Genomic DNA, 18987 nt, shown 5'->3' with positions numbered 1-18987 from the left:
CAGGTTCCCAGGCACAGGGCACCAGCAACCCAAGTGTGGGAGGCAGTGCGGGTGCCTGCAGGTCTGCCTGTGCAGAACTGGATGCTTCGGCGGTGTCTGGAATAAGAATCGGGAGCAGCCGAGAGGATCTGGGGCGCACAGGCAGTCTCATCCTGTCCATACTCAACATCTTCCTCCTGGCAACTAATGCCAAACCTTTTACACGTAGCCTTTTTTTTTTTTTAACCTTTTGGTGGCACTCTATCCTTTCTCTGCCAGATGACACTACCACAGCTTTGCTTGGGTTGTTTAATTGGGTCTCTTCCTGATTTTCCCTACAGGATGAAGAGGCGGTGAAGAAGTTGACAGTAAACCCTGGCACCAAGTCCAAGCTCCCCAAGCCAGTGCAGAACCTCATTAAAATGATCTTTGATGTAGAAAGTATGAAGAAAGCCATGGTGGAGTATGAGGTTATTGCACTTTTGTTATATTTGTGAGCATTTGCTGGGGTGGATGATTGGAGTGCTGAGTTGGCAATGAGTTCAATGGCTGGTCTTTAGCCTGAGGCATACAGGAGCACTGAGGCCTGGGGTACCTACACTTTCACAGAGAATCGTTGGCCTGTTGTGAAATAGATGGTATGTTGTCCCCATTGCACTTTTTCCCTTGAAGTTGCCATAAAGGAGTGTGGGGCATGGTTCTTTTGTGGCTCAACCAAATAGGCCACTTGGAGTTGTCATGGAAGTCCAAGATGGAGCCCATTTACAGTGAAAGAACTGCTGTGACCAGCAGAGAGCTTCTGACACTTGCTTCATCAGATAAAATTCATACCAGCCAATCATAGGGGTGGAGGGGAGGGGGAAGTGATGAGTAGATCAGTCATATTTCTGTCCAAGGAAAAGTGGCAGGGACCACCAGCCAGGGCCAGGTGCTCTCTGTTTGTCCCCTGGGAGATGAATGTTCTTGCTGCCTCTAAGCTTGGAGCCGTTTTGAAAAAGAAGCAGGGACCAGCAGAGTGCAGGAGTTGCAGATTAGCCTTGTCCATTCTGCCCCTTCACCAGCTTGCTTCCTCTCTGCTCCTTCCAGCCAGCCTTAAAGAAGGCAAGACAAATCTGGGTTGTAGAGACCACTAGCAGCTTCTCTTCCTCAGCCCTGCATCTCCCTGTCTTAAGCCCAGCCTGGCAGGACTGCTCGGGCTCTGCTGTTGTTACAGTGTTGGGTCATGACTTAGACACCCCTAACAGGTGTGAAGATAGCTAGGGCTTGTGCAGATATCTTGTTCAAGTAGATATACAACCAGGCTTCTTGCTGGGAGGTCTGACAGGTTTGAACAGCTTATGGGCAGGCTCAGCAAGAATGCCTAGAGAAGAGGTGTACCAGAGTGGGCAGGGGCATCTTCATTTCATGAATCTTTCAAAAGAAAGGTCCCACATACCCTTTCTGGCTTTCTGTACTCTGGCTTCTCTGTGATTCATAGAATTTCTCAGCTGTCATCAGACCCAGTCTCTCTGTGTGAAATGACTTTTTTTTTTTATATTGTTTTACACTCTAAAAAGGGCTTTCCCTGGTGGCTCAGACGGTAAAGAATCCACCTGCAATGTGTGAGACCTGGGTTCAATCCCTGGGTTGGGAAGATCCCCTGGAGGAAGGCATAGCAACCCCACTCCAGTATTCTTGCCTGGAGAACCCCCATGCACAATGGAGCCTGATGGGCTATAGTCCATGGGGTTGCAAAGGATCAGACATGACTGAGCAACTAAGCACACACACACTCTAAAACAACTTAGAGACACGGAACTAAGTGGGTTGAGCATGTGGAGAGTGGGGCACCCACTCCCAGCCCAATGGCCTGCACGTGAAAAGGGTGACCAGGTAGATAAGGAAACATAGTAACCAGGGCACTGTGTGCTCCCTGTGAGCAGGTGAGCAGGTGAGTCCTGAGCCCAGAGCAGAGTCCAAGCCAGGGCGGGGAGGGTGTGCGCTGTGTCCAGAGCCCACGCTCCAGCTTTGAAGCCTCCTTCCCCACTGCAGCCCACGGTCGGGAGTGGAGGTGGCTTGTGCTGGTTGAGCCCTTTCCTTGTTCTTGTGGGCTGTGTCTGTGCATTTGAGGGTGTGGGTTAGAGAAACAAGGTCTATTTAAAACAAGCACCAGAATTACCCAGCTCAGGGAAGTGCTTCCCTCAGAGTCTGCTGTCACTCTGGTCACACTGCTCTTGGAGTATATCTTCTGGAGTTTCCTCTTTAGAATTGCTTTAGAGCCAACTCACAGTCCATGCTTGGGTCACTCTGCTCTTTTACTATGCTGTGTCCTTGGCTCAGAATACATTATCCATCCTCTTCCCTGGACTGCACTCCAACTGTTTAAACTCTTCCCAGAAACCAGCTCTCCCTGGAGATGGGTGGATGGGCAGTACTGAGAATGCAGACGCTGTCACCACTGGTCCCTAATTGGTGCCTGTTGGGCTGTGAGCACCTTCACATCCTCTTAATATTTCATCTAATCAGATAGCAGTTCCACTTCTTGAGTGCTTGTCCAGCTCCATCTTTGTTCCAGGCCCCGCAGATACTAGCCCCAAAGATGGACTAAGTGCAGTCCCGGGGCCAGGAGCTCAGGAGGTCTGCTGGGAACAACCCTAGAGACTGCGGCTCAGGATTCAGAGCAGGGGGCCCCATGGGGGGCTGACAGAGGAGGGGGCCTAGCCAGCATTCAGCCAGGTCGCTCCCATTGGGAGTGGGTGCCTCGCTCCTTAGCTGGTGACCAGACCCCTGGCCACAGAGTTCACGCTTCTGCCACTGCAGCCGCTCCCTGCCTTCCTGCTGGTTCCCAGGGTGTTGTGAGCAGCACTGTTGTAGGGACAGACGTTTAACCTTCAGGGTGACTGATTTGAGGGGTACATTGTTAGGTTGATGTCAGTATGTATGTTCAGGAGCGTGTCCTTTTAAAAATAATTTTCCCCACTTTATGGTTATTTTCTGGCTGGGGATGGCCTTGGCTCTGAGACCCCAGGGAGGGCCTCACTTGGGAATTAGATGAGAGTCCTGCTGTGTTTTCTTCCAGAAGTGTGGGACTGTTTCAAACCCAGTGCAGGGGTGGGGGCTTGGCTTATCTCTGCCATAAATGAACAAGAGTCTTCTCTCACAGACTCCCATCCACTGCACTGGGGGTAGGGCTGCAGAGCCTGTGGAATCGGGTCACCAGGTCTCCTTAGGAGGACCAAACAGACTGTGTCTGCTTCTTTTGGAGCTCAGAAGGCCTGGGGTGATGTTCGGTCCGGCTCTCCCATCATCACGCCGGACAGTGCCCAACTTTCAAAGGGAAAAAATCCCCCTGTCTCCTCAGATTGACCTTCAGAAGATGCCCTTGGGGAAGCTGAGCAAAAGGCAGATCCAGGCTGCATACTCCATCCTCAGTGAGGTCCAGCAGGTAAGACACCAGCCTCCTCCAGCTGCCCCATGTTGGGGGCAGGGGCATCTCCTGGGCTGCCTGTCATCCTCCGGTGGGGAAAGCAGCAGTACATTTACTCAAGGTTAAGAAAATAGACATACTGATTCCTGCTGATTTAGATGGTTTTCAGTTCACCAAGTATGACAAAGAAAGTAAGGTGATCACAATCCTAATGAATTAGCAGTGTTTCAGTTGTCAGATATGAAGTAAACACTATATGCCTGATGAGGAATTTCATTCTCCCGCCTCATAAAAACGTTCTGATTTTATTCTGTGTGTCCTTAAGAGAGCCTGAGTTTATTTGGCAGTTACTATGAAATCATCAAGTAGCATCATCAAGTAGTTAAACATCGCTTTGCTCTTGTTCGTGTTCATTCCACGTCAACTTGCTGAGCATCTCCCAAGGCCCCCCAGTCCCCAGTGTCTTCCAGCCTCTGCCCTGGAGGGTTCCACTTGTGTTTGGGGGTGGCACATGAAAGAAGAAAACCACACAGGACATTGAAGTCGGACCAGGGCAGTGGACTCTGGCTGATGCTGGAGAGGAGGCCCTGAAATGTAGCGGTTAAATCCAGTTACAGCCAGTCCTGATCAGTTGACCTCTTTCCTTGTTACCCACTGCCAGAGACCTGAAAGACTGCTCAGCCTGAGCTCTTTCCCATTCCAGAATGTCCAGGCGGAGGGGCTGGGGTGGTGTCCTTTGCCTGTTGCACAGAGCAGCCTGCAGCACAGGCAGAGGTTTACAACGAGGACAAGCCCGAGTCACCGTGAGAAGCCAACCTAGGGCTTCAGGTGCTGATTCGTTGCCCCTTTGCCCTCCTGTAGGCACCAAGGGTGTCTGCCGAGCGTGCACTGACTAGGGGTCCAGCTCCTCCGTTTCTTTGTGCGTTTACTGAGCACCTTCTGCGGCCTGGGGAGGGGCTCACCTTTCTGTGCTGGCCCTGGCCCACCCCACCCCGCCCCCGCCTTAAAGATGAAGGTCAGTGGCCAAGGCGGCTGGATTGAATTTTATAGCAAAGGGTCTTTTTTTCTCCCCCTCGAGGTTTGTTGTTGTTTGTTGTTGTTGTTGTATCAGGTCTTAGTTGTGACCTGTGGGTTCTTTGTGGCAGTGCACAGGCTTCGCCGTAGTTGGTGATGCTCGGGCTTAGTTGCCCCATGGCATGTGGGATCTTAGGTCCCCAAACGTGGATTGAACTCACGTTCCCTCCATTAGAAAGCAGATTCTTAACCACTGGACCACCAAGAAGTCCCCGACAGTTTGTTGTGAAATCTTTCCAAACACGCAGAAAGTTGAAAGACTTCTGTAGCAACAGCCAGTGCGCCCACCATCAACATGCCCCAGTGAGCATTTTGCATAGTGGTGAGGGGTTTATGGGTGTATAAATGCACAACTGTCTGTACAAGTGAAATCGTGTACGGGAACCCCGTGTGTCCGGAGCCACCCGGTTTGAGGATGGGATCCTGCCGCTGCCCAGCTGAGTGACAGACGCTGCAGAAGGTGGTTTCCTGGCCTGGCCACACAGACTTGGCGGCAGCACCCGGCTTCCAGAGGAGAAAGTCCGGCAAGGTGCTAGAAGCTCAGCGGCGCCTCAGGCCGTTCCCTCTGTTCCCTCCCCCCAAAGGCACTGTCCCAGGGCAGCAGTGACTCTCACATCCTGGATCTCTCCAACCGCTTCTACACCCTGATCCCCCACGACTTCGGGATGAAGAAGCCCCCGCTCCTGAACAATGCAAACAGCGTGCAGGTAGCACCGCGGCCCAGGAGGAGCCACTGGTCTGGGCTGTGCAGGGCTGGGTGTCACTCCCGCATCACTGCCCCTCTATGTTGTGATCCCCGAGGGCAGTGGCCAGGGCCGGAGGCCCACCGCTGGGCTCTCATTTCAAAGTAGGGTTTCTCCCCATATCAGGAGCCTGACCATGGGTAGAACAGTTGGGTTTTCCTGCCCTTGCTGAACCACATCAGCCTGGGGAAAAAGAACCATAGGAGAGGGGGGAGCATCTTTGTCTCTGGTTTCCCTCTCTCCTTCATTAGGGAGCCAGTGAGAGGTCTCCACCTGTCACCAGTGTGTGGGAGAGAAACCCCACACACACAGCCATGTGTTTGCTGCCTCTTGTGCCCTGGATAGCGAGCCTCCTTAGCATTCCAGAAATCCTTAGACGTGTATCCTGTGAACAGAGAACAGGCTGTCCCTGGACACCTGGGAGGGACCTCGTCACTGTGTTAGACATTGTCTGGGTTCTGGGTGAGTCTTTCTCCCTCGCCTTGTACTTAGCTCTAGGTTTTCCTTTCCTCCAGGCCAAGGTGGAAATGCTAGACAACCTGCTGGACATTGAGGTGGCCTACAGTCTACTCAGGGGTGGTTCTTATGACAGCAGCAAGGACCCCATTGATGTCAACTATGAGAAGCTCAAAACTGACATTAAGGTAACAGGGCCCGCCCTTTCTGAAGCATCAGACCCTCTGTCCCAAGAACAGTGGTCCCCAGACTTAAACATGCATCAGGATCTCCTAGAGAGCTTGTTAAAACAGATTGCTGGGGTCCAAGGATTGACCATCCTGATAAGGTTCCTAGGTGTTTCTGCTTGTGGTCCTCTGAGAACCTCAGAGCCTTCACCTGTAAAGAAGCACCTCGTTTGCGAGGCAGGTTCCAAGTCAAGGCAGGCGCCTGATGGCAGCCGTAATAAAGCTGCAGTGCCTAGATGCATGTCCTCTGGAGTCAGTGGCTGTGTTGGTGCACACAGTTCTTGAACTTGGGTCTGTTGGAGGCTTGGGCAGAAATCACCCTGCCTTGGCCAACCAGAGAAATTTTTGCCTTAGCTGCAGGCTTGCCCTGGCTTTGAGCCTGGTCTCACATCTCACATGTGCCTCATTTCACAGCCCATGTCCTGCCCTGCAGTGTGAGGAAGTTCAAGTGCACTGGGATCTGTTCAGCCTGGTGTCCTGTGTTTACGTAACTAAAAAGGGCCTTTGCTCCGTGCTTAGGACAAAGTATAGGTTTTGTGTGGTGTGTGGGTGTATGCTGGGTAGGATACCAAACAGCCTGGTTCTTCATGAAGGGGTTTGTTAATGTCTCTATTAATGATTGTGAAGCCATTTAATTAAGAAGCAATGAGGAGAACTAGAATTTCTGCATTCTCTGAACTTTGGATTAGACTGAAAATATAAATCCCATCACACACTCATTGATTTAGGCAGAGATTCCATTATCTGACGGTTATTTAGTGCACATTTGCTCTGAGCCACGATGTGCTGTCCCTGAGGATTCAAATGGAGCACCCATCACCGTTGTCAAAAGCCCTAGAGTCTGTCGTATCCTCACTGCTTTTGGTTGCAGGTCTTGGCTGCAGGGAGTCTCCTGGCCCCAGGGCTTTAAGTCATGGTTCAGTTCAGTACACACAAGCAAAGTCGTTTCCGACTCTTGGTGACCCCATGAACTGTAGCCCGCCAGGCTCCTCTGTCCATGGAATTCTCCAGGCAAGAATACTGGAGTGGATTGTCATTCCCTTCTCCAGGGGATCTTCCCGATCCAAGGATTGAACCCAGGATCCCCTGCTTAAGTTATGGTTCGAGGGACTATTACCTGAGAGCCAGCTAGCTCCTCATGGCAGAGGTTCCCCGCTCCAGACAGTGAGCCCCACATTCCTAGCTTTCGTGGTGGCCCAAAGCATAGGGTTCTAAGGCAGGACGGAGGCTGGGATCATGCAAACAGGTGATGCCCGAGGAGGTGGGGGGCCTGGAACGCAGGTTGGCTGTCTCCCACCCGGGCTCCACGTGAGCCATGTATTACTTGTGCATCAACTGAGCCTGTTGTTCTCCCTGCCTCTGTGTGGCCCTCCTTGCTCTGATTCCAAAATGCTTTATTTCTAGGTTGTGGACAAAGATTCCGAAGAAGCCGAGATCATTAGGAAGTATGTGAAGAACACTCATGCGACCACACACAATGCGTATGACTTAGAAGTCGTCGACGTAAGGCTCTCTCCTCCTCCTGCCCCCTTTGTGTCCTGCCAGCTCTTCCCTGTCCATTCCTCCAACCTGGGCCTGGGTAGGAGCAGTTGGCTTTGCTTTAAATAACCAGAGGAAGTGACGCAGTTGTTTGTGGGACACACAAGTCCATAGTCTTATGGTTTGGGGTTGGCTTTTTATTCTGTATTAAAGGACATTTCCTACCTACCATTCCAAAACCTAGTTCTCGCCTAGTTTTGGAATCAGAACTATTATGAGAGATCCAAAATAAAGTGCCTTAGGTGTGCCTCTGCTGCACACAGTATGAGTTCAGCTGCTGGTCCCTGCTGGACGAGACCTTGAGTGGCCTGTTGGTGCATCCCAGCCCGATTGGAACACCTTCCGTGCTGCAGAAGGCCTCACGTGTCTCAGCTCTGTCCCTGTGTCTCTTCGGATCTTCCAGTTCCCCCACAGTAACTGGTGGCTCCTTCCACCTCTCTCCTTTATGTAATAACTCCGACCAGATCTTCAAGATAGAGCGCGAAGGGGAGAGCCAGCGTTACAAGCCGTTTAAGCAGCTGCATAACCGGAGGCTGCTGTGGCACGGGTCCAGGACCACCAACTTCGCGGGCATCCTGTCCCAGGGCCTCCGGATAGCCCCACCTGAAGCGCCTGTGGTATGTGCCTGGCCCGGGAGCCATAGCAGGAGAGGGGTGGACTCTGCCCATCTCTGCAGCCATCTGCACTTGAGCCCTGTGGGTACTTGTGTGGGAAGCCTCTGTGTGCCTCTGTGACCACGCGGCCTTGTTTAAAGATGAAGGCGCAGCCATGGTAGTTAAGGTGAGCGTTGCCGCACGGCCCTTTCCTGACCTCACTACCAAGCTGCACACAGTTTCTGGAACAGAGGAAGTGAAGTGTTTTCCAGAGCCTGCTGTGAATGATAATTGGGTGTTGACTGGCAGAGAGCACAGACTTTGGCCACGGCCCAGGCTGAGTCCCAACCTACCTCTCCCTCCTCCCAGCTGGGGACCTCCAGTCTGCCTCGGTAGAGTCCAACCCAGACCCAAGTCAGACCGCTGTGTCAGCTGCTCAATTATAGACGTGACCCACAGGCAGGAACTTAAGAAGGGTCTGCCAGGCCCCTTGTTCTGTACTTGTAGAAAGCGAGGAGCTTAATGACTGGACTTGTTAGTGTGGCAGAGTCCACTGTGCCATGCGGCGGCAAACACTCTAATGTCTCTTAACTCCATTTTCCCTTAAAGGAATAAAAAGTATAGCTGTGTTTACTGGGTGTTCATATATGCCACACCCTGGTCTAAGAAGCCGTTAGTAGCTCATTTAATTTTCACAGCAGCCCCGTAGGGTTCTTTTCCCCAGTTCAGCGAAGAAAGTGGGGTCCAGAGAGATCCCAGTGACTTCTCACAGCCCCTGGGCAGCAGGTGGAGCTGGGATCTGAACACCCTGCTCCTGAGCGCAGGCTCTGCCCTCTGTGGGGGCCGCTAGTAACCTGTCATGGCTGTTTTCTTGGCGCCTGGCTCACAGTCAGCGCTCCCATGAGAAGGTTTTCAGCTGTCCCTTTTCCATCTCTCCAGACGGGCTACATGTTTGGTAAGGGAATCTATTTCGCCGACATGGTCTCCAAGAGTGCCAACTACTGCCACACGTCCCAGGGAGACCCAATAGGCTTGATCCTGTTGGGAGAAGTTGCCCTTGGAAACATGTGAGTAACCCCAGCTCTGGGGCTGGTGGCACTTGATGGGGGTGGATGGGGTGAGCTGCAGGAAGGAGCTTCCCCTGGATAGACGTGATCCTGGAAATTCCCCACCACAGTTATAGGACCCACCAGTTCGGCGGTGGGTGTCAGACACCAATGCAAGTTAAGTGAATGAGGGAGGCACAGAAATGCTTCACAAAACCAAGACAGGAAGACAGCCAGGCCTCAGGTACTGGCAGTTCTGTTCTTCCTGTGGACTGGGAAGCACAGAGGGTGGTCACTTCATTGCCCCTGTCCCCCTACTGATTTTTAGATTTCCTTTCTGAGACCATCTCAGGTTGAATTGGAATCTTAATCCCAGTTGCAGATTCCTTGCAGAGAAAATCTGATTGGTCTAGCTTGGATTGGTTGTCCACCTTGGCCTCATCGACCATAATCCAAAGAGAGCAGGGTTATGTAATAGACCAGGAGGGGTCTCAGGGTCCTGGACTGGACAAAGTTCCAGAATGGCAGCTACATCATAGCTCTAATTGGGCCCTTTCCTGGAAGTGGCCTTCTGGCAGTGATCGTTGGCACCAGCTGTTCAAAGGGGGCTGCACCTTCCATGTCTAGAACCAGAGCAGAGGGGAGCTCCTAGCAGGGAACGTGGACTGGGCTCTCTGAGTGTTGGTCTCAGCAGCTTCTGTGGCCTTGCTGTGCTGTTTGTACTGTTGGTCTGAGAGCCCAGTGACCTTAGAGGCTCTTCTGAAACTACCTTCTCTTATAGGTATGAACTGAAACACGCTTCGCATATCAGCAAGTTACCCAAGGGCAAGCACAGTGTCAAAGGTAATGTGTTTCGGAAGCTGCCGCAGCAGGTACCCAGGACGGCACAGGGAGGGGCTTTGTTTCCCCCAGAGTCATAGTTTCTGTGGCTAGCTGTTACAGGTTCTTTTCTTTTTTTTTTTAATGTTTGACTCTGGCCACAAATGACCCTTGTTTTACAAATGCCATAGAAGAGTTCTGGTTCCAGCTGCTAATAACCAGGTGCACTGACTTTGGGATCTAACCTGACTCCTGGCTTCAGTATTGAGGGCCTTCTGGTGGCATAGTGGTACCTGGAGCTTCTTGAATTGCTACAGCTCATAGCCCGTAATGATTTAGGACTTCCTTCTGCCTAGGTGAAGCGAGGGCTTTGGAATTCTACTTAACGGAAAGCAGGGTGGGGGCACTACTACGCTGATGAAAATCAGTTAGGCTGGAACTTGCTGTATACCTACAGCTGTATGTCTGGAAAGAGGACACAGTATTGGGTTTCGTATGTCTTTTAAATGTATATACAGATCTCATCTCTCTGGACCATTTTCGGCATGTTTCCACAAATCGTATCCTGTCTGCCTTCTGTCCTGCAGGTTTAGGCAAAACTACCCCTGACCCATCGGCTAGTATTACTGTGGATGGTGTGGAGGTGCCTCTCGGGACAGGGATTTCATCTGGTGTTAATGACACCTGTCTGCTATATAACGAGTATCCTTTTACGAGTGTGCTATGCACGCCTCAAGCAATGGTCTGGGGCTGTGAAGTCACTTAAATGCAGCCAGTTCACCCAGGGGCGGGCTGGCTCAAGACTGTCCCGTGGTGTGTCTCACGGGGAGCAGTTCCCCTCAGTGGTCTCCCCGGTCAGGATGAGAGACCCAGCCCCCGACCTGGGAGGGTTTGTGGCGTGTGGCCGTAGGCCGGCTTACGGGCAGCAGGCACGCCCTCCTTTGTGGAAGCGTTTGTACCTTGACACACTTCCCCTCCAGGTACATTGTCTACGACATTGCTCAGGTCCACCTGAAGTACCTGCTGAAGCTGAAGTTCAACTTTAAGACATCCCTGTGGTGAGCTGTGAGGTGCACAGGCTGGTGACTGACTGGCTTTGCACTGACTGGCCAGGCAGAAACCTCAGCTGAGTTGCTGAGGCATAGTAGCTTCACTCGGTCTCCTTAGAAGGGATTTTATATGAACACTTGGTCACATGTTTCAGCGATTTTCCCGGCTTTTCAAATCCCTTGATTGTGTTGGGCGGGGGAGCGGGCGGGGGGTGGTTTTGGGGTTTTTCTCCTGCCAGCCATAACCCTGGTAGGTGCAACTGACAATAGAGGAAAAGCTGGGGAGGGTCTTACCTGTGTCTAGATTAGTCCAATGAAAGAGCCTTGCAGGCCACATTAGAACATCTGCCTTACTGGTTTCCCCAGGGAAGGAAAAAAGTAATCTTCTACCCTTGTTTTTAAGTATTCATCTTTAGTTTTGGAAAAATGTTAAGTGTTTATTTTGAAGTCAAAATAAAAACTAATTTCATACTATTTAAATTTCCTTTTTTTTTCACTTTGTGTTTGTTGTCACCCTTTCAGCCTCTTGTTTTTCGGTGAGAAGTGTTGGGAGACCACAGGGAGGAGCTTTAACAATTTCTCATACTGAGAAACAAAAGGCACTTTCCTTTTCTAGAAACTCTTGAACGTGGAAGCTCTCAGAATACGTAGTAGTTTTAGATTGCATTTAAAATTCTGTTTTCCTCTGAGCAATTTTGTCTTCTAAATTAAGACTAGCATCACCAAAATACCAAAGGGCTAATAGTAATTCTGGATTAAAATGGAAATGGCTTCTGTCGTTATGTGTGTTTGGTCGCCTTCTGACTGCGGATCTATTTATCTTCACAGTGCAAGGTCCACAGAGACTGTAGGGGGATTGTTTGCACCCGTATCCATGAAACCCCAGAATGTGCCAGGCAGCATACAGCAGTGGCCAGTAGGAAAGCCCCATCTGAGTAACAGAAAGCCAAGCATAGGAGACCATGCTTCTTTCTCTTCAGTTTATCAGATAGTTAGCGGTGATAAAACCCATGTCAGCATGCTCTTCCTTTCTGTGGAGTGTTATCTTACATATACTACATTGCCTCCTGCCACTACTGTGTATTTGAGCATGGTGCTTATTAAATATTTACATTTAAGTTCCCTGAAAGCCAGGATGGTATCTCGTGACACTTGATTAAACCTTCTACAGAAGGAGAATGGGAAGTGAGGGCTAGAAGGTGGAGTCACAGGTAAGAGAAGGCCTCAGAATGAGCTGCTGTTGCGGCCCCAGACACACAGGTGTTCTGGGTCAGAGGAACAAAGAGCAGACGTCATTCCAGACAGGAAAGAAGAAAAACATTTTCTCTGAGTTGTTACATGGAAGTGATGATAGCGGCAGGTGCAGTTATGAACTGACTGTGTGTCTTGGTAGCCATATTTGTGGCTTTCTGCAGTTAATAAAATTTAAGGGCCACACAATACCCAAGTTAGGGTGTCAGATTTCAGAAACAGGCAAACCAGCTTCTTTATCTTTTGTTTGGTGTCCTTAACTTTTGATGAAAATCCTTAGCAAAATCAACCTGAGGCCCCTTTCCTGGTTAGCTGGCCACTCAGTAATGCTCTCAGGCTCCCTAGATCCTGAATATTCTGTACGCTTCACCATTTTTTTTATCAGCACAGAGAAGGGCAATTACCAGCCCCCACCCCTCCCCGCACCACAGTACCTGATTAAACAGAGTATTTTTAGGTTGGAGTGATTGCTTAATGGGTTTTCTATAATCAGAAGTGATTTCTTTCTTAAAAAGAGATTCTGAGTCCATACTTTCCTGCTAAAAGAGGGAACCTGCCATGTTATGTTTCAGTATTCATATTTATATTTTCTTCACTTTACAAAAATTCAGGTTAGCAACTAAAATGTGTGTAGGTAGTTTAAAATTGTAAATCATACAGAAGCACAGGGTGCCTGGTGAGCCAAGGTGCAGCCCTGGGCCTCTGCTGGGAGCTGCCCGCCCTCCTGCCTTTGCCTGGAAATGCCCTTGGACGGCCGCAGCTGCCAGAGACAGCATTTGGCTCACGTTTCAGTCCACACTGTTCACACAGCGTGGCGCATGACCGTGGTTTAAATGTTCTAAGCAGAAGCACCACCCATCACTCCAATATGTTAACCAACAGATTTTGCATTGGCAGTTCTCTCTTGCTGCCCTCTTTTGGAGGCTGAGAACAGCGCCTTGAACAACCCTGTGAGAGCACACCTGTGAAGCTGCTATAGTGATGTGATGACTGGAGTTTCGCACTGGGGTGAACCCCCAAACACGGTGCTTTTAGGGTCCCCTGAGTTAAGCCCAGTGGCAGCTTGGCCATGCAGAGTGTGTGTTCTGTGTTCAGTGTCCACGCTGAAAGCCCTTTGACCTGCTCCATACACCTTGTGTCTTCTCTCCATGAGGATCTGAATATCAGGGATAGTTTATCTCCAACCTTTTGGGCTGGTTTTAATTACTCTCCTTGTCACCCAGCTACTTTAAGGATTTCATATTTCCAAAGTAGCATCACTTCCTCTTCAATTCCCCAAATACTGGGAGTTGTTTTTTTAAAGGAATGGTGTTCTAAGTAAGGCTTTTCGTATTGTGGCTCCCTGGGGGCTTATGGCTGGTTTTGTGGGGTCCAGAGTAGTGATGACCAACATCCCACCACCTGCCTCACTTCTGCCCAGTAACCTCTGCCTGAAAGATCATCAGGCAGGTCCTATTTGCATTTCTCTGGCTTAGGAGAGCAAAGCCAGGCCAGGATCTAGGTTATAAGCAGGTACATTTTTGGAGACTCATTTTGGAAAATAAAAAGATAACGGCCTGCAAACATTTTCCTCAGGTAAGAGGTTGCCGACTGGTGGACAGGGCTGAAGATGGGGACACCTGGGGATTAGCCCTGTTCCACCACTGTGCCTTTCCGGGCAGGGGGTCTCACCTTGCAGCAGTGGGCTCGTGCCCGTAAGTCGACTGGTTTTGCCACATGTCCGTTCACCTAGATGTGGCCTCATTGAAGGTGGAATGGGTCCTAAAGCTGAGCTAGTGTGCCAAACGGGGTGAGGCTGCACCACAGGGTCTGTGAGATCTTAGTTCCCCGATGGGGTCAAACCCTCGCCCCCTGCATTAGAAGCATAGTCTTAACCACTGGACTGCCAGGGAAGTCCCTCAGAATATGTTTTAGATCAGATACCAGCCTGTGGTCCTAGAAGCAAGGGCTAGAGTGGGCATAGCTCCTGACTCTTGCCACGTGTCACTTCCCCTGGAGCTCTGCTGGTTTGGAAGTCCAAGGCCTGAGGGAGACATGCTTCCCTAGGGGCCACAACAGTGGTTCCACCGAGTTGGAAGATAAGGCTGCCACTTTAGGGCTCTAAAAACCACCATCTCCACAGGCAGAGAAAGGGGTTACTCTACTGGCTAATGTGACATTACCCAGTGGGAGATTGGGACGCTGGACCTTGGAGGTGGAAGGACAGTCTGCAGCCCAGGGGCTTCTCAGCATCACCTTGTCCATGGCGTAGTTGGACGGAGGCAGGGTGGGGGGCGGAGCTACGGTCAGTGGAAGTCAGCAGCCCGTGACAGTGGTGGGGCTGTTGAGGACCTGACCCTCAGGAACGATGGTTTGAGCACTTCACCAGGTCAAAAACATCAGCTAAGGTTCAGACTGAGGGCAGAAGAAATAGGAAAGAAGAAGCTATAGGTAACAATTGTGGTTTTATGACCCGAGCATAAACAACTGAAATAACCAAGTACGGGGCTGTAGACAACTGGCCTGAGTGGCCTGAGCCTAGGATGTGAGATGATGGGTCAGAAGGGCTATAAATGTAAAATTGTTTATAAAGTGTCTATATATGTCAATATGGGGCTTCCCTGGTAGCTCAGCTGGTAAAGAATCCGCTTGCAATGCAGTAGACCCCAGTTCAATTCCTGTGTCAGGAAGGTCCCTGGAAAAGGGATAGGCTACCCACTCCAGTATTCTTGGGCTTTCCTGGTGGCTCAGATGGTAAAAAATCCACCTGTAATGTGGGAGACCCGGGTTTGATCCCTCAGTTGGGAAGATCCCATGGAAGAGGGCATGGCAACCCACTCTAGTATTCTTGCCTGGAGAATCCCCATGGACAGAGGAGCCTGGTGGGCTACAGTCCATGGGGTCACGAAGAGTCAGACACAACTGAGCGACTAAGCACAACACAGGCAGGTGTTAGTAAGGTTACATTTGTACCCCCAAGCTCGCATACATAATTCGGTAGATCCTGAACTCAGGGATGCTGTTGCCTGAGAACTGGTGGTGGGTTCAGCTTGGGGGAAGCAAGGTTCAGGGCCCAAAGGAGAGAACCCCTGACTTCCCAGGGTCATCTGAGTCCTTTCAATCAGGGCTTTTTCTCTTGACTGCAGAAAGATGAATCAGGGCTTTGCTGGTGGCTCAGTGGTAAAGAATCCACCCACCAATGCAGGAGACACGGGTTCAGTCCGTGTCTACATGCCACAGGACAACTAAACCCGTGAGCCACAACTGCTGAAGCTCGCACACCAAGAGCCCGTGCTCCGCAACAAGAGAAGCCACCGCCATAAGCCAGTGCACTGCAGCTACAGAGTAGCCCTGCTCTCCCCGACTGGAGAAGGAAGGCCCGTGTGCAGCAGCCAAGGCCCAGTGCAGCAAGAAATTTTAAAACGAGAATGTCAAGGAAAAATCGAGCCATTCTGAATGCCTGAAATCTGTTGGTACCAACCTCTGAGTTGCTCTGAGAATGTGTGTGCTAATTCCTATAAAGTACTTGGCATGGTTCCTGACCTTGGTATGTCCTCAGTAAACCTCAGCCATTATTGTTGAAATCCTAACGGATACCTTTGCCTGGGGTGTGAGTTGAAACAGGAAGCTCCAGTTTTAAAAAGAGAAACAGGTTTCCCTAGTGGTCCAGTGGTTAAGACTCCACCCTTCCACTATAGGGAGGCATGGGTTTGATTCCAGGTGGGGAAGTTTTTCATGCCATGAAGTGTGACCAAAAAAAAGAAAAAAAGGAGAAACCAAGGAACAAGACTAAGGAATAAATGCTATGCTTGTTGGGAGCCATTGGACAGTCAGGAGGAAGTGAAAGAAACGTGAAAGTGTGAGTCACAAAGTCGTGTCTAACTCTGTAATCCCATGGACTGTAACTCTCCAGGCTTCTCTGTCCATGGGATTCTCCAGGCAGGAAAGTGGAGTGGGTTGCCATTCCCTTCTCCAGAGGATCTTCCCCACCCAGGCATCAGGAAGAAAAGCCCAGGGTTATAAAGGTGACCTTATGCCCACATTTCAATCTCCTGGGAAGCCTCACCTTGACACTGGCCTCCCCTCAGTGTGCCTTCATTCTCTGCCCCTCCCTGTCACTCCCTTAACTGTAAAGGGACAGACGCTCCAACAGTGCTCCCCCCAGGCCCAGCCCTGCTTCCAGCCAGGCCTCCTGGGGCTCAGAATAGCCCAGCTGCTGTTTCAGCAGATGGCCAGTCTAATTTTAGCCATGTGGTGCTCACCCAGAGACCAGGCTGGGCTGTTTAGATTTGAATAAGCCAGTGTGCGACTTGGGTTTGGAGCCAGTAGCAAAGCTTTGAGCTGTTGTGATCTGTGTCTGCTCGTGCTTTACAGGCATTCCAGAAATATAATTTTTGAAGTATTTTGTTTCTCTAAACCAACAAGAGCCCAAACTGTAAAAAAACTAGCAGGCAGTCAAGCCTGCGGTGTGGTGGGAACCAGCCAGGAGACTGAGGATGGAAGGGGGTGAGAAGCAGACGGTGCTGCGGGCTCCTGCCCTGCTCCCCCAGCGACGGGCAGGTGGCCGGGCCTCACTATCCAGGGCACACCTACCCCTCGATGCTGTCTTTGTCAAAACACAAGAAGAGAGCCTTAGCTTCCCAGTTCATCTCCTGAACCACTTCTGGTTGATGGGCTGTATTTTTGATGCTGTGAAAGGACTGTGATCAGGAAGAAATTAACCACAGATGTAAACAAGAATGGGCTTCCCGGGTGGCGCTAGTAAAGAACCCGCTTGCCAATGCAGGAGACGTAAGAGACTTGGATTTGATCCCTGGGTAAGGAAGGTCCTCTGGAGGAGGGCATGGCAACGCACTCCAGTATTCTTGCCAGGAAAATCTAATGGACAGAGAAGTCTGGCGGGCTGCAGTCCATGGCATCACAAAGAGTCAGATGTGACAAACAACTTGGCATGCACACAAACAGTCCCTTAAGACAAGGTAACGTGAAGTGGCAGATGTGGAAACTCAGTCTTGGAGAGGTGAGACTGTCCAAGTTCCCACCACAGATTGGAATTGAGCAGGTTGAGAACCTGTGTTTTCCAGCATGATATTTCTTACACATCATCCCCCATATATGAAGACTGCTTTGCATACAAATTATCTCAGAGAGTTAAGACAGCCCAGTGTGGCTTGGAGACCCCTGACATAGCCTGCCTTTGCCTTTCTGTGAGCTGATAGTTGAGGACCCAAGAAGACAATTGCTAGAATGAGGAGACCAGGCTCTAGTTCACAGCTTCCAATGCTGGGTCTGAACTCTTAGAAGGTGCTGGATGGTCATCAAGGAATCCATTGAGTCAGCAGCTGCTTTCAGCAGTAAGAAAAGGAAAGCAGGAACTTCCCTGGTGGTCCAGTGTTTAAGACTTTGCCTTCCAATGCAGGGGCCATGGGTTCAATCCCTGGTCAGGGAGCTAAGATGCCTTTTAGACAAAAAAAAAAACTAATACACAGAACAGAAGCAATATTGTAACAAATTCAATAAAGACTTTAAAAATGGTCCACATTAAAAAAAAAATCTTAAAAAAGAACAGGAAAGCAGTTCCAACAATAATAATATATGTCATCTCTCCCGTCTCATCACTTCATGGCAAATAGGTGGGGAACAGTGGCTGACTTTATTTTTGGGGGCTCCAAATCACTACAGATGGTGATTACAGCCATGAAATTAAAAGATGCTTACTCCTTGGAAGGAAAGTTATAACCAACCTAGACAGCATATTAAAAAAGCAAAGACATTACTTTGTCAACAAAGGTCCGTCTAGTCAACACTATGGTTTTTCTAGTAGTCGTGTATGGACTATAAAGAAAGCTGAGCGCCGAAGAATTGATGCTTTTGAACTGCGGTGTTGGAGAAGACTCTTGAGAGTCCCTTGGACTGCAAGGAGGTCCAACCGGTCCATCCTAGAGGAGGAGATCAGTCCTGGGTGTTCATTGGAAGGACTCATGTTGAAGCTGAAACTCCAATACTTTGGCCACCTGATGTGAAGAGCTGACTCATTTGAAGAGACCCTGATGCTGGGAAAGATTGAGGGCAGAAGGAGAAGGGGACGACAGAGGATGAGATGGTTGGATGGCATCACCGACTCAATGGACATGAGTTTGGGTAAACTCCGGGAGTTGGTGATGGACAGGGAGGCCTGGCGTGCTGCAGTCCATGGGGTCTCAAAGAGTTGGACACGACTGAGTGACTGAACTGAACTAAACTGTCCAGAAGTGGACAATGGCAGGATTGCTTAATTCAGCTCTATTTCTCTTGACGGTGACAGAGTGGCAGCTGGACTCCTAGCATCAACATCCAAAGGAGGAGAGAGTTGTCCCCTCATCCTTCTCTTTTTACTAAAAAGATTTTTCACTTTTTTATATGTTGGTTTACTTCTGTGCTAGGTCTTTGTTGCTGCTCCCAGGCTTTCTCTAGTTTCAGTGAGTGGGGGCTGCTCTCTTAGTTCAGGTGTGCTGGATTCTCCCTGTGGTAGCTTCTCTTGATATAGAGCATGGGCTTTAGCTGTGCAAGCTCAGTAGTTGTGGTGCGTGGGCTTAGTTGCCCTGTAGCATGTGGGATCTTCCTGGACGAAGGATCAAACCTGTGTCCCCTGCATTAGCAGGCAAATTCTTATCCACTACCACCAGAGAAGTCCCAAGACAGACTTTTCTCCATTACTGCTAGTAGACCTGGTCTCACTGGCTAGGGCTGGGACACAGCTGTGAGGGAAGTTAGACCCAGAATATCTGGTGTTTTCAGCCTGTTTAGAGGGAAGTGGGCTCTACCAGCAAGGACCAAGGGGGTCAAG

General features: G+C 50.2%; 1 protein-coding gene across 5 annotated transcripts in view; it reads left to right on the top strand.

Moving 5' to 3' along the window:
• Nucleotides 1–11405, top strand: part of PARP1 (poly(ADP-ribose) polymerase 1) — a 48417-nt gene extending 37012 nt beyond the window's left edge. For all 5 annotated transcript variants that reach the window (XM_055582026.1, XM_055582025.1, XM_055582024.1 and 2 more), the window contains 10 exons: nt 321–449; nt 3320–3403; nt 5044–5166; nt 5718–5846; nt 7290–7388; nt 7889–8041; nt 8957–9084; nt 9845–9906; nt 10470–10584; nt 10863–11405. In XM_055582026.1, the coding sequence (XP_055438001.1) occupies nt 321–449; nt 3320–3403; nt 5044–5166; nt 5718–5846; nt 7290–7388; nt 7889–8041; nt 8957–9084; nt 9845–9906; nt 10470–10584; nt 10863–10944 (1104 nt within the window). In that variant the 3' untranslated portion in view covers nt 10945–11405. The remainder of the gene's footprint in view (nt 1–320; nt 450–3319; nt 3404–5043; nt 5167–5717; nt 5847–7289; nt 7389–7888; nt 8042–8956; nt 9085–9844; nt 9907–10469; nt 10585–10862) is intronic.
• Nucleotides 11406–18987: the final 7582 nt, after the last annotated feature.

The sequence above is a fragment of the Bubalus kerabau genome, chromosome 5, assembly GCF_029407905.1.
Source record: "Bubalus kerabau isolate K-KA32 ecotype Philippines breed swamp buffalo chromosome 5, PCC_UOA_SB_1v2, whole genome shotgun sequence".
Taxonomy (NCBI): Eukaryota; Metazoa; Chordata; class Mammalia; order Artiodactyla; family Bovidae; genus Bubalus; species Bubalus kerabau.
Note: the sequence above shows the minus strand (reverse complement) of the source record. Positions and strands in the feature narration are given on the sequence as shown.